We start from the raw sequence: 14,963 nt of genomic DNA on the forward strand, positions 1-14,963 counted from the left end.
GGCTAATATATTATAATTTTGCAAGCTTTAATTAAATATTAAGCTATTATATTAAGGCCCTAAGCCTAAGTAAAACTTAATAAGCCTTATATTAATTTCTATAATATTAATTATTAATAATATTATAATTACTATAATTTAAGCAGTTTATTTTAAGAAAATATAACGCTCCTTATAAGCTTTAATAATAATGCATTTAATAAAGTAAATTTTAAGATAAAATACCTTAAGTATTTAGGTAACTTAAATATATTTAATAAATAAAAAAAAGTATTAATAAAGGTAGTTATTATTAAAGGCTAAAAGTAATAATGCTTATTGCCTATTAAATAGCAATATAATACTATAATAAATATTAATATTAATAAAAAGGCTATGCAAGGTATGCTAGATTATATAAATATATAGCGGGGAATAAATATAATCTTAAAGCTGCCAAACTATATAAACGGTTTACTATAATTAATTTACTTATGCAATAACATTCTTACTTATTATATTAAGTATTATAAATTAAATTACATTACCTTAAAACCTTATATAAATAATATTATAAATATATATTTTAATAATTTAATTATTAACGTTTAAAAGGCTAGGTTAATAAAGATTATAATGGCTATCCTTTATAGCAATAAAGTCTTTATTTTTAAAGATGCTGATAATGGTGATAAAGCTGCTAAAGTTTACTTAAATAATAACTTACTTTAAATTCTTAATATTAAGTTTATAAATTTATTTAGCTTTTAGGCCTTATAAATCTTAAATAAGGTAATAATATAATTAAATAAAATTATGCTAAAGGACTTAAGGATAAGTAGTAAACTTATTAATATAAAGACTTATAAAGTAATAAGAAAAAGGAATTAAAAGGAAAAGGGCAAGGTGCTTTAATTAAGGTTTGCCTACTTAAAAGCCTTGCTTTATAATATTAATAATTAAGGCTTTAAATATTTATAAGTACTTAGCCTTAATGTTAATTTATTTAATATTATTTTAATAAAGTAAAAAGTAATTTTTAGCTATATTTTAACCTAATCCTTAATATAAACTTATATGCTTTATTTATATACTTAATAAGCAAATAAGGGTAAATATATGCTTATTATAATATTAACCCTTTAGGCTTAATTATAAATACTTTAACTAATTAATATTAATTAATATAACTTTTTATTAAATTTCATGCATTAATTAATATTAACTTTATTTAATTATATCTTTATATCTCTTTATATTAATTAATATTAATTATATATATAATATAAGATATTAATTAATTATAAAATCCTATAAAGAATAATAAAAAAGGCTAATTTATGCATATTATTTATTTATATTAATATATTTTCATAAGAAAAGGTAATTGCTATTATTAACTTTAATAACCTTAACTTTAATATTAATATACTTTTAATAAATATTATAATAAGCTTTATTAAGCTTAACTTATACTATATATATAATTATGGGATTTAAGTATAAATATTTTAAAGCTTTAGCTATATTAATTAATATATTAATTGCTTAATTTAATTAAAGTAAATAAAGTTAATAATTTAAGTTATCTTAATAATAAATAACTTAGCTTATAATTAAATTAAGCATAAGGTAATTATAAAAAAGGCTAAATTGCTAAATACTTAATTATTATTTTAAGGTTAAATAAATAAATATTAGCTTACTTATAATCTTACTTATTATAAGGTATAATGCATTATATAGTTTTAGCCCTTTTATTATATAGTTTAAGAAACTTAGCACCTTAAGGAAATTTAAGACTTTATATTAAATATAATGTATATAGTTGTTAAATTTTATAGCTTATTTACTTAGCTATTTTTAAGAATTATTAAGCTACTTATAAATATTAAGGAATTAATAAAAAGTTTTAAGTATATCCTTTTTATAATTTTTATTATATAAAATTGCAATACCCTTATTAATAAAAATAAGATTACATAAAATTAGTTATAAGTGCTTATTTAAAGTATTAAATTTAATAAGAATATTTTAAATTAAATATATATACAATAAATAATTATAAAGTTTAATATTAATTAAAAGCGGTAAATAGTAAATATCTTAAGTAATAAGATTTAAAAAGCTAGCAAGTATAAGCATAATAATATTAATAATACCTCTTTAAAGAAATTTAAGTTTATTGTAATTATTATTATATTTAACTTAAAAAATAACTTTAATATATTACCCCTAAATATATTTAGCTATAATAATAAGTTTAATAATATATTACCCTTAAATAATATATTTAGCTATAGTAATAAGTTTAATATATTTTAATATAACCTTAAAAATCTTGCTTATGCTAAGGTTAGCCTTAGAAAGTTATTTAAGATTATAACTTAAAAACTTAAGGCTATAAGAAAGTATATAATAATATAGCAAGAAAAAAAGTAATATATTTAATAATAAGTAAAGGTAATAATTTAATTACTTAAGGATATAAATATTTTATAAATTAGCATTAAATAAATATTAGCTATATATTTTTAAATTCCTTTTATTTGCATTAATTAATGCTAATTAATACTTAATAACCTTTAAATAAATATAATTAAGTTTGCTATTATTATAGTAAAAGAGTTTTTTTATTAAAAAAAAGGTTTATATAAATATAATAATAAAATAATTTAAAAGAATAGAAATAAAATGCTTAAATATTTAAATAAAAGAAATTAATAGTTTATTATTATATAAATTATACTTACTTTAAAAATAATATACTTTATTTTTTAACACTTTTATAAATATAAAAGTAAGTTTTGCATATCTTAATATACTTTTTATTGCTAAAAATAGCGGTTTTATTAATATTTATATTCCTAGGAGCCTTAAAGGTAATGGCAGGGCTCTTAAAGGCGGGCTTATTAATAGCCTTAAAAGGCATTTTAATAATATTAATTAAAAATATAAAGAAAGTAAATAAGTTAAAGTATAAATATAAATAAATAAAGAATTTAAAAATGTTTAAATAAGTAAGTTATGCTTTTTAATATTTATATGCTATAATATATTTAATTAAGTATTAAATGCTAAGGCTTATTTTATACTTATAGAAAAAAAGAAAAGCTAAACCCTGCCTTTATTACTTATTTTAAGAAGGAAAAGTACTTAATAATAATCTTTATACCCTTAAATATAATATACTTAGCTAACTTATTAAGTAATATAAAAGGGATATTAATTAGGATTTTAGCAAAATGTATAATTAAAAGATAATAAAATAAGGAACTTAAGGGGTATAAATTTCTTAATAAAAGATAATAAATTATATTATAAGCAGTAAGCTTAAAAGCCTTAATAGTAATGCACTTAAAAATATTAAATAAGTTTAAAATAAATATAGCATAATTTAAAATATTAATATTAAGTAAACTTATTTAAGAATTATTATATATATATATTATATTTAATTAAACGCCGTAATGCTATATTCCTTGCTTAAAAACTACCCTTAATAATAATATAATTTTGCATAAATTCCTTGCTTAACTTTTTTAATATATTAGAAAATATACTTTCTTTAATATAATATCTTTATTAATTTTAATTAAAATAAAGGGTTTTATAAAATAATTAATCCCTTTTTACTTTAAACTTTTCTTAAATCTTTTTAAAAATTTAATTATTAAGATTTATAATAAATAAAGTATAGTTATGCATTTCTTATGCTTAAATTATATAAAATAGCATATCATTATTAATAATAAACTTACCTTATCTTTACTTTTTAGCTATAATCTTATTAACTAAAGGTATAAAGCTAAATTCTTTTAAGCCCTTATAATACTTATTATTATTTATATTACTGCTATTCTTTATATAATTTAGCTATATATATTTTTTTGCTAATAATTTAGCTAATTAGCTTATAATTTATAATATTTCTTATAATTAGGCTTTTCTTATATATTAGCAAATTATTTAATAAAGCTTAATTTATTATAAGCTAGCTAATGCGGATTATATTAGCGTAGGTTATGAGTTAATAATAAAGCCCATGCCTCTTTTTATATTATACATTATTAAGTTTTTTAAATATGCCTTATTTAATATATTATTAAGCTTAATTTAATTTATAATTAGCAATAATTACTTTAATATACTTTTTATGCATTACTTAATTTAAAAAGGCTTAGGCTAAATAATTACTTAATATTATAAAGTTAAAAAATAAAGTTTAAAGCTAAAGTATTAAAAAATTAAGAATAAGTAATAAAGAGTGCTTTGAAATGCTTAAAGGAAATAATAAATAAAATTAATAAATAAGCTTTAATATATTGCTTAAGTATAATAATAATATTATTAAGTAATATAGGGATATATATCTTAATAAGTTGTTTACTTTCATTATATTTAATGCGCTTTATATTATTTCTTTTAAAAAGTTAATATTTTAAATAAGCCTTAATATAAAGCTATGCTTTAAGTTTTATTTATTAAAATTAAATATAAAATTTAATAATATTTATACTACCTTAATTAATGGCATGCTTAAATAGATAGGATTTATATATTTATGCTTAGGTTAATAGCATTACTTATATTTCTTTTTAAAAGCTACCCTTTTTTTTTTACTACCTTATTTTAACTTAATAGCCGCTTAATTAAAATAGCTAGTATATTTAACTTATAGGCATAATGATTTGCTTTTACCCTTTTAAAACCATTCTTAGTTTATTTAATTCTCCTTTTTTTTAATAATAAAAAGAGCCTTATTTTATTAAAAAGCTTAGCGTTTATCTTTATACTTATATAAATATATTAATTAAGATTAAGCTTAGGGGCATTAAGTTTAGCTTTATTTAAAAGGGTATATATAGCATTAATGGGGTTAAATGGAATTAAAGGTGGGATTAAGGATGAATTATTTAGCTTAATTCTAAGGGCAATATTGCTAATAAAGAAATAATTAAGAATACTTATATTTTATAATGAATTATTTAATAAAGAAGGGGTAAAGTATAATTCTTGCATAAGCTTAAGCTTAAGATTAATGGGCTTATTAAGGTTTTTAATATTAACTTATGGTATTAAACCATCTTTTAATAGTAAAAGCCTTTAGAAATATAATAATAGCTTTATAATATAATGCTATAGCTAATAAATAGATTTTTATATTAGCTATTGCATAAAGAGTTTTAATTAATATTAATATAAATAAAAGTTAATTAAGTAAAATGCCTTATTTTTTTATATTATAGCATTAACTTTATAAGTATATAAGTATTTTATAATATGCTAAAATAATTTTATATATAATATATTAAGTTAACTTAAATTTTTTAACTTATTATAATAATTAATAAAAAGGTTATTTATAATTTAAGATATTATAAATAGTAAATTAATTAAGGATATAGGGAAATAAAGTAATATGCTTAATATTATTTTTAATTTTTTAGCTAAAATATTTTAAAACCTTTAAAATAAAACTATTATTAAATAAAAAAAGGCGTTTATTATAATTATATATATATGTTTTTAATAGTTAAGTTATGTTTTTAAGTAGCAATATAAACTTTTTGCAATAAATATAGAAAGGATATTAAAGTGCATTATATATAGGAAGTATATTTAATAAATGCTTTATTAATGGTAATTAAGTTAAGTTTTATTAATATAGTAAATAGCTTTTATGCTTTTATTAACCTTTACTTATTTTTATTAAAATAAGCTTTAAAGTTTTTTAAAGTTATTAATATAAATAATATTAATTATAGCAAGACACTTTACCTTTATTTTTTTAAATATTATATTATTTAAGATATATTAAGTAATATAAATATTGCATTTAAATGCTTAAAGAAGGTGCTATTAATATATAATAATTTATATTTATAAAAATATTATTTAAATAGTATTACTTTTAGTAATTTTAGTATTTATTATTTAAAGATTATAGTTAACCTTATGGCTTTTTAATATCTTAAATATTTAAGTGAAATCCTTAATTATTTAATTGCTTATTAAGGTTAATAAGTAAGTATATAAGCATTGCTAAGGTATTATCTTAATTATATAAATAAGTAATAGTTTATATTAATTAATATTATAAGTAGTATTTATAATAAAAAAGGGAGGATTATTAAGGCTTTTAAATTATATTACCTTTATAAAATAAAATATAATATGCTTAACTTAATGTTTTATATTAATTAATAAGTTAATTAAATAGTTATTTTTAATTAAATTATTAATAAGGTATTTAATTAATAGCTAGCCCTTAATATTTTAGTTATTAAGTAATTTGCATTAATTATTAATATTCTTAAAGGTTATTTATTTATATAAGATTATATAAAGAAAGTAAATAATAAAGGTACTTAATAAATATTATTATAGCTAAATATTATATTATTTTTAATAATAAGGTAAAAAGGTAGTTTTAATAAAGAAATGTTTTTTAAGGGTTTTAAATACTAAATAATTATATAAGGAAAAGGTTTTTATAATATAAAAAAAACCTATATATTTTAATAAATATATATAAAATAAGTAGTTAAGTATATTTACTTAAAATGCTTATATTTTTCTTAATTATAAAGCTAAATAAGTAATTTATTTTATATAAAATTAATGGCTTTTTTAGCTTTTTTTACTTAATTACTATTGCTTTTTTAATTTGCTATTTAAAGTTATTAATAAACTTATTTATAATCTTATTTGCTTTTTTATTATAATACTTTGCTTTATTATTAAATATGCATTTAATAATAATTTAATAGCAAGGTAAGTTTTTTTTAATTTATATAATTATAATTATATATTTATATAGCTTAATTTAAATATTAAGTGCATTTTAAAGATAAGAATTATGCTTTATTTTATAAATATTAATATAAGGATTATAATTATTAAATTATGTTTTAATAAATAAATAGCAAAGTTACTTAAATTTAAATATAATTTTATAAGTTATATTTAAGAAATATTTATAATTACCTTAAAGAATAAAAATAATATATTATAAATATTTTAAATATTTAATTTATTATTTTTAAGTTATTATTTTAATTATTTATAATTATATTAAAGTTAAGTTTAAGGATATTAATAATAAAATAATATTTAAAGGTAAGGGTTATAAAATAATTAATTTAAGGAAATAAAAAAAAATAAGTATTATTTTATAAGTAGGTTAATTAAATATATAAATAAATAAGTAAAAAGTAATTTTATAATAAAGTTATAAGGTAAGTTAAATATTATATAAAGTAAGTAATAATAAAGTAAGTAAGCTAACTTAAAGTTATAAAATTATTTTTTTTACGCTTTATATTAATATAATAAATATAAATTAAATATATTGCATAAAGAATGGCAAGGTAAATATAATAAAGTAGTAAGGTAGTTATAATTTTAAAAAGCTAGCTTTTAAGGTATACCTATAGTTTATTAATATATGCAGCCAATTTCTTTATACTAAGTGGGCTAACGTTAAAAGCTAGGTGGGCGTATTATAGAAGCTGGGTGGGCGTACGCTGACTCTAAATCCTCCGGTTTAAGCTTCATCCCGAATTGACAGGCTTTTGTGTCATCTCGTCGTCGCGCCGATTACCTAGGGGTCCATACCGCATTGGGAGGTGTGATGAGAAGGGGGGGATACTACTGTCGGGCTGCCGCCCCAAGGATCGCCCTCGGACGAATACCACGCACTATATGATCGGATACTGATCACCATCCTGGCAGGCCTAGGATCATGATCGATTCCCGGTTAATCTGATTAGTTCCGAACGATCAGGATCTACGACTTTGCGTCCAATATTATTATTAGCAGAGCCTCAAGCCGCTGTGCCCGTCTATGCATCTTCTCTCGCATGGTGTTGCCCAGTCGGCCCCTGTCCTGGCAACTGCCAACCGCTCATGCTTCCATGGACTCCAGACGGCACACTTGGCAGGGCTGCAGAGAGGGTTGTTCTGATCTTGATCCGTTGTTGCTGGGCGCCAATTTGACGCTCTGTCACATCCCAGGATCTTTATTTGTTACAATTATCCGACGTTTGCCGTCACTCCCGATGTGCAATGTCAAGAGTGTTGACAGGTGCAGGTCGAAAGCTCTAGGCCTACTGGTTTCCCTTCTCGGCCCCACACCTGTTCCTCGTCCAAACATCGCCAGGGCACGTCTGTGCGGTAGTCTGTCCATTTGCATGGGTTGAGTGATCTCACTATTCGAAGATCATGTATCACTAAGTGATCTTTTTACGTACTGAGTAGAAAGGGGCCGCGGGATGACACTATTCGCTTAGGGTTGTAAGTCGGGCTCGCCAAGATTGGGGAAAGATATAGCGAGCTATGTGTGGAGTCCGTCCGAGAAACCGACCGTCTGATGAGTCCTCGACACATGCTCTGCCCATCTAGGTATTCTGCATCTTGCATGTGATGATTGCGAGTGCGAGCTGGGATGACAGCGTGGACGGAAAGCTCATGCAGGACGCACAGATACAACGGTATCCCCCACGACTGGTGCAGAGCAAGACTATACTGCGAGCTGCGGCTTTTCCGACCACATGGTTGGGCCAGGTACTGTGTCACCGGAGTCTTTCACCACGAAATAAGGGGCTTTTCACCCACGGCATGCGTTGCAACGGCGGGAAAACGTATAAGCGCCACAACTAGGATACAACCAGGATAGCGTAACGAGCGGCAAGAGCTTGTTGTGATATTGAGTTGTGCAAAAAAAGCATACACAAAACCTTCACAGGATTTTAGGACCCGCATCGAAAGCACGAGATCATTCGCAAAGCAGGATTGGCCAGCCCGCGGAGAAGCAACCGAATGCGAGGCGATACCGTCGAGCTGCTTCATGATGCCAGGGGAAAAGCACGTTCTCGTTTCAGTGCTTGACATCAACTTGGCCGGTGCCATTTCGTCCTCGAGGAAAACATTGTGCCGAGATATGCCACATGGACCTGCCCTCGATCTGCTGGGGTCTACCCGCTGATCTGATACACGTGGGTTGCCCGTTTGTCGTCGGGATGTGGGCCAACGCCGCCGAACCAACCTCGCAGATCCATCTATGGGAATGTAAACAACATAGAGCACCTCGGTGTGCCCTCTGCCCAGACAAACTTTGCACGAGAATCTCCTCAAGACACAAGGATGCCCCGAATCCGAATTTCAGATGGTTCCTTCACCAATACCAGTTGCCTTCACATCGTTAACTTTCATGCGAGCTACGATTCTGGTCCGACGAAGAACCACTTCGGAATCTTCTTCAGTCTTTCGGTACGAGAAATAGGCCGTCGAATTAAAATTATCTAAAAAAGCACAAGAGGAGGTGCCAACCAATCTCGGCGCTTAGCCTCGATGAAGGCTGCATTGGCCCAGAGAACCTCTTCCGTGCGCCTCTACTGACACAGCCAAGATGAATGCTTACGTGCACCCTGGTCAATCTTGGCCGCCGCTTTCCTGAGACTGACCCCGGCCGGCTGCAAATTTGCGCTGTCCCTTTCCACCGGCCAAGACCATCGAGGCGTCTGTGGGCTGATGGCGAGCTTCCACGGCCTGCTTTTGAAGACTTTTTGTACAGCTTCAGGCGGTGACATTCAGCAGTGGTGAACAGACATCTCGCGAACGAGGGGTAAATTATGAGGGGATCATTCGTCTGAACTGAACACCTGATCTGAACATACTGCCGACTGTTGTCGAAAATAGTTCTCGGTTGATTGCACGTCCCAAGCACGTTCCTTCTTTTTGGTCCATATTTTGTCGAGCATTGGATTCGACGTGAAGGGGCCGCAAAAAGCCATCACTGGCCGGTGCTCGTGAACGGTTCCTCAGTTCTTGTTGAAAAGAAAGAAAGCAGATCTACTCATGCTTCGCACCCAAGAAGCTTCCTGACTTTGACAAGTCTTCCAAGGTTTCACTGTTACGACGATGAAAGTATCAAGTCCACATGATTGACCTGTCTCAGTCGGAGATTCCTCATGCCCAGTACCGGAGATAGTGGTTTGGTCCCGCGCGGAGTTTCTGCCTTGGCCCCGTCAGCCTGACAGCCTTGGTGGCAGCCCTGGCGCTTTGCCCGTATACGAAGGTATAAAAACTGAATTGTACAGTACATTAGATTGAGGGCCGACGTGTACGCGTGCGTCAATCAATCTCTGTTGATAGATCAGAATTGCCTCAATGTCGTTACTAAGAGACCAATTCAATGGTTGATCGTCTAAACACTGCAGGCGGGCGGTAGAAAAATGCGCAACTTAGCCAATTACGTGTCCCCAAAGACAACCAGATCTTCAATGCAAATGGTCCCCGAGCTGTGGCAATGGGGCTGAGCAAGGCTTTCGCTGAACAGTGCAGGCACCAACATTGATTATCCGGAGCAACGGCGCTGACTGAGTTGCCTCCTTCAATCTCGATCCCATCCTTGGGCAGTGATGAAAACTCGACCTGCCGCTGCCCAAAAGGCAAAGTACTACTCTGACAGTGCCCTATTCGTCATCACAGAGGCCCGGTGATGCCGTATGAATTGCATTCGAGCTGAATTCTGCCGTCTCGAAAGGAGCCGAGCTGCTGACGATCCCGCCCCCAGCCTCGGGGCGTAAGCCTCGCAGGGTGTGACGAACCACTCTGGCATTGCGGCACAGCTGAGGCCACCTGCAATTGGAGATTGGAAAAGTTTGTCTTCCACGCGCCTTATGTACACTGGGATATGTAGCCTGGCAAGATAGATGCTATATAAATCGTGCCGGCCTGCACTGGTCCTGTCCTGGGAATATTTCAGTGCCAAGAGGTGTATTCCGGAGTTATTAGACTCTCGACCACTGAAGGCCAGGCGTTCCTGCGCGGTATCCTCATCCAATCCCACCTCTTTTAACAGGGACGAAACATTTCAACTAGAACGATCGAAATACAGGCTTCCTGAATCCTGTTTCATTTCGCAGCCAGTCATGGAAACCGCCGGATGGGTCCCCGAGCCCAAGTGCGGCCGAGGCACGCTCAGCGTCGTCTGGGCCTGCCTGCCGACCATCACGTTCGTGCTCTGGACGGCGATCCACCTGGACGCGAGCCGGTCGATGGGCCGGGGCATGTGGGGCCTCTTCGTCTTCTTCGTCCCCGAGGCGATGCCGGCGATCGCGCTCGACCAGCTCATCAAGGCCAGGCGGCTGCGGAAGCGGCTCCGGGCCCTCGTGGGCTGGGAGTCCTGGACCCTGAAACAGTCGTTCCTCGTCGTGAAGAGGGGCGTCAGGGGCCTGGGCGGCGGGGAGACCCTCACGCCGTGGAGGCTGGTGGAGCTCGCCGAGCAGCAGCAGTACATGGTGGCACACGGAAGCAGCGGGATCCGCATGGGGATGCTCCCCAGCGGGGACGCCATCGACCGCAGGAGCAAGAAGAGCTGGTTCGAGAAGCTTCTCGCGGGCCTCCAGGCGCTGTGGTTCTGCGCCAACATTGTGTCGCGGCTGGCGAGCGGGTACACGGTCACCCCCCTGGAGGACATGACGATTGCTTACACTTGTTGTGGGCTGATCGCCAGCATAGCGTGGTGGCACTGCCCGCAGGATATCGAGGAGCCGTTCGAGGTCGACTTGGACGCGGCGGGTGATGCAATGTTCGCCGCCGTTGAGTGTGGGTACTCCATCAGCCAACATAGCGACACGGACAGCAGCAGAAGCAGCAGCAGCAGCGGATCGAGCTCCCCGGTCACAGGGTCAGACGGGCTCATGATGGGCATTGTTTGCGTCCTGCTGGGCCTACTCGCGGCCATTCACATAGCGGAGTGGGATTATGCATTCCCATCCGCTGCTGAGGCTTGGATCTGGCGATGCTGCTCGATCGCTACCCTGCCCATCGGCCTGCTTATAGTTTTCTACGGAGACAGGTGTCGATCCACGCACTGGTCCATGTCTTGGACGGGCCCCGGGTATGTCGTGGTGCGGCTTGCGCTGTTGACGGTGGCGGCCACATCATTTCGACGGATGCCTGTTTCGGTCTTTGACTCGCCTGACTGGTCTGATTACTGGGCCCATGTTGGGAAGTGAGAGCCGTCTTACATATCCGACTGAGATCTAGAGGAGAGGGTAGGACATGAAGGCTGGAGGCCCGCTTTTCAGCTACTAATTCGGGCAATGGGAGCCAATGGGTGGTCTCAGTAGAGCTATCAATTGTGCGTATGGAGCTAGATCATGTGTTTCACCCACCGGTGGCGCGGTAACGACATGATCGATTTGTCTGTAGTGTCGCTGAAAAGGGACAGGAGCTGACACTGCATTACTGGCCATGTGCTGTTCAATGCGTGTCGTTTATCATCGGCTGGTTGCTCCCACACAGCCATCTTGTGTGATACATGACTGTGGGCCCCATAGGTGTTGCTGTAGGCAGACTGGTGCAACGAATTATGATAATTACGACCCAATTTACTTTAGACAGGAAGTCTTCTATTCATCTAACACCTATCTATCATGGCAAATTCGGCGTTGATGGCAAAGTCTTTTGGCGACATATCAGAATACCACATCAACTCACCACGGTGGCTTGAAAGGCTGGACTCAGGAATTCTCGAGACGTCTTACAGATGACAGTGTAAGTCTCAAACATGATGGTTATCTTCAACTCAAAGCAATCGAGACGGGTATGGATAAACACGAGGATAAGGTTTCTTTGACTGTCCAAGTTCAAGTATGTACGAAAGACACCGTCCCAAATTATCGTATCTACATGGGAAATCCGCAAGCACCAGAGCCGCGATCAAGCACCACCGTCAGCAGCAATTCCGTTCTCCGCCGCCGCCGTGATGAAACCCTTCGCGAGCGCCTGCTGGATTCCCTGCATCCAGATATTAGCCATCTTCTGGTACCCGACATCATTCGGATGCCTCGTGTCGGCCAGGTCGTTGGTGGTCGGCCCCTCGGGGCTCCTCATGTCCACAAACACGAACTTGGCCCCCTGGCCGGTCAGCTGGGCAGCGAGCGCGCTGTACTGGCGGTTCACGTCGACGCGGCAGGCCTCCTGCGCCGGGACCTTGTTCACGAGGACCGAGGCCAGTATGACCGTCGACCCGGGGCTCTGGGCGTAGATGCTGCTGATCAGGGACGAGACGTTGGCGGCCGCGTCGGGGACGGTGCCCCCGGCGTTGCAGTTGTTCGTCCCCGCGTCGAGGAGGACCAGGTTCGGCAGGAACCTGGGCACGGTCGCGTTGGACGAGTTGGCGATCTGGTTGATGACGAAACCGGGCGTCGCCTCCACCTGCCTGTTGGTGAAGTTGCCGTTCTGGAACTCGCCCACGAAGTTGACCGCCTGGCCCGCGGCGACGAGCTGGTCGCGCAGGTCCTTGCGGTAGCTGTCCCCCGTCGACGAACCCGTGCCGAAAGTGACTGACGCGCCGAGGGGCATTATCCTCAGCGGCATGGGCGCGGCCGGGGCCGGTGCTGGGGCTTGCCTTGCGGCCACGGCGGCAGCATCCGCGGACGAGAGCGTTGTCAATGGGGTGACGGTGTCCGCGGTGCCGCCCGGTATCACCGTGATCCCGCGAGGCAGCGCCGAGGCTACCGCCGCCGCTGGATGATTTCACGTGTTAGCAACACCCGCTCTCGGGGCTTGAGCACATGTTCTGGGCCTTACCGACGGAGAGCATGAAGATGTCCCTGAGCATTGTGTTGGCGCTATCCTCGGACTACAGATCACCACCTTTGTTGCACCATCAAAGCGAGTTCGCGAGAACGAAAGGCAAGCACGATGGCTCATGTTGAATGATTTAGTGTTGACGACTCGAAACTCGGCTAACGATCCGCCCGGGGGTTTCAAAATATCGCCCAATCTTTAGCACGCGGCCGAACCCGTTTCACTGGGCGTGCATTGAGCTTAGATCAGACGCAAACCTAATTGGTCTCAGGATTGGGGTCTAGAGAGAACAGTTCTCATTTTTAAGCAAATGCAGTTGTAATATCCTCTACATATTCTATGGGTGCTTGATCTGTCGTTCATGACTTCCACCAGACCGTGATCCTTTTTCAATCACACAAGTGCCGCCTGTATTTCGACCGAAGGCTCAAACCCCTCTAGAGCATTGAAAAGACTTTTCCAACCACATATGAGCCGTAATCGTGCCTAGGTATGCCTTGGTGATGATAGGGTAATGAAAGCTTGCTCAAGTCATCCCGTCGCTCAAGCTGGGGTGAGCTCGGTGGGGTCGTGTGATATACTGGATTGGGGTTTTGCAGCCCAAACCCAGCCAGTCTGAAAAGCTTCATCAGAAACAGTGTTCCGATTTGAGATCGAGCTTGAGCCCATCTTTTCGTCCCATCAACCAAGCTCTGTTGGACGAGATGCTGAGACCGAAAGTCCAGGTGAAACTGCTTCATTTATGCACCTCATACACAAGTCTTCCCGTTTTAGCCTCTCCAGAAATGATTCTTGCGATATTATCGTACAACAGACCTATGATCTCAGTAACGCACTATTCTGTGGTTGGGTGAGGGATGGAAACCACTTTTCGGACCGCATAATGTTCTTCTTCTCCGGGTGATAGGGCCAGCACGGCCATCCTCAGACCGAAGTCAATGGGGACGACGCACTATACACCTCTCCTTGACACAAGACAGGCCCAGTGAACTTGTCAAAACGATTCTCGTACCAATGATTGATCGTGACTATAAGATCCTAGCAGAACCATTTTAGACCCGTCAGAACTTGGGTCACAGTCAACAGAGCCTAGATGCTAAAGCGTACGGAGCGTGCAAAGAATGCAAATTGTTTGTGTTATTCGACAGTGCGTGGAAGAAGAATCCAAGCTACGGCTGCCAGGCGCCGTACCCACATTTTGGCAGCAGGTGGGTGGCGCGTTCGCTCATCTAATCTCATCTAATTTAATCACCCTCCCTCTGCTGAAGCGCCAGATGGCGAAAACCACAAACGTGCTGGGAATCGACAGAGCCCAATACACCCAGAAGTTGGAGCCTATGACCTCATCTGCATCCCAATGAAGACTCGGGACAGCAAAT

General features: G+C 35.2%; 2 protein-coding genes across 2 annotated transcripts; one reads left to right on the plus strand and one right to left on the minus strand.

The window, feature by feature from the left end:
• Nucleotides 1–10,916: 10,916 nt before the first annotated feature.
• INS49_009009 (uncharacterized protein) lies at nt 10,917–12,005 on the plus strand (the record flags this gene model as incomplete). Its single annotated transcript, XM_043169746.1, has 1 exon — nt 10,917–12,005. One exon carries the CDS (start codon nt 10,917–10,919, stop codon nt 12,003–12,005), a length of 1,089 nt encoding a protein of 362 aa, XP_043027426.1.
• Nucleotides 12,006–12,711: 706 nt separating this feature from the next.
• INS49_009010 (uncharacterized protein) lies at nt 12,712–13,615 on the minus strand (the record flags this gene model as incomplete). The annotated part of the gene is made up of 2 exons (XM_043169747.1): nt 12,712–13,520; nt 13,585–13,615. 2 exons carry the CDS (start codon nt 13,613–13,615, stop codon nt 12,712–12,714), a joined length of 840 nt encoding a protein of 279 aa, XP_043027427.1.
• Between the last annotated feature and the right edge of the window lie 1,348 nt (nt 13,616–14,963).

Source organism: Diaporthe citri, assembly GCF_014595645.1.
Source record: "Diaporthe citri strain NFHF-8-4 chromosome Unknown scaffold_3, whole genome shotgun sequence".
NCBI lineage: Eukaryota > Fungi > Ascomycota > Sordariomycetes > Diaporthales > Diaporthaceae > Diaporthe > Diaporthe citri.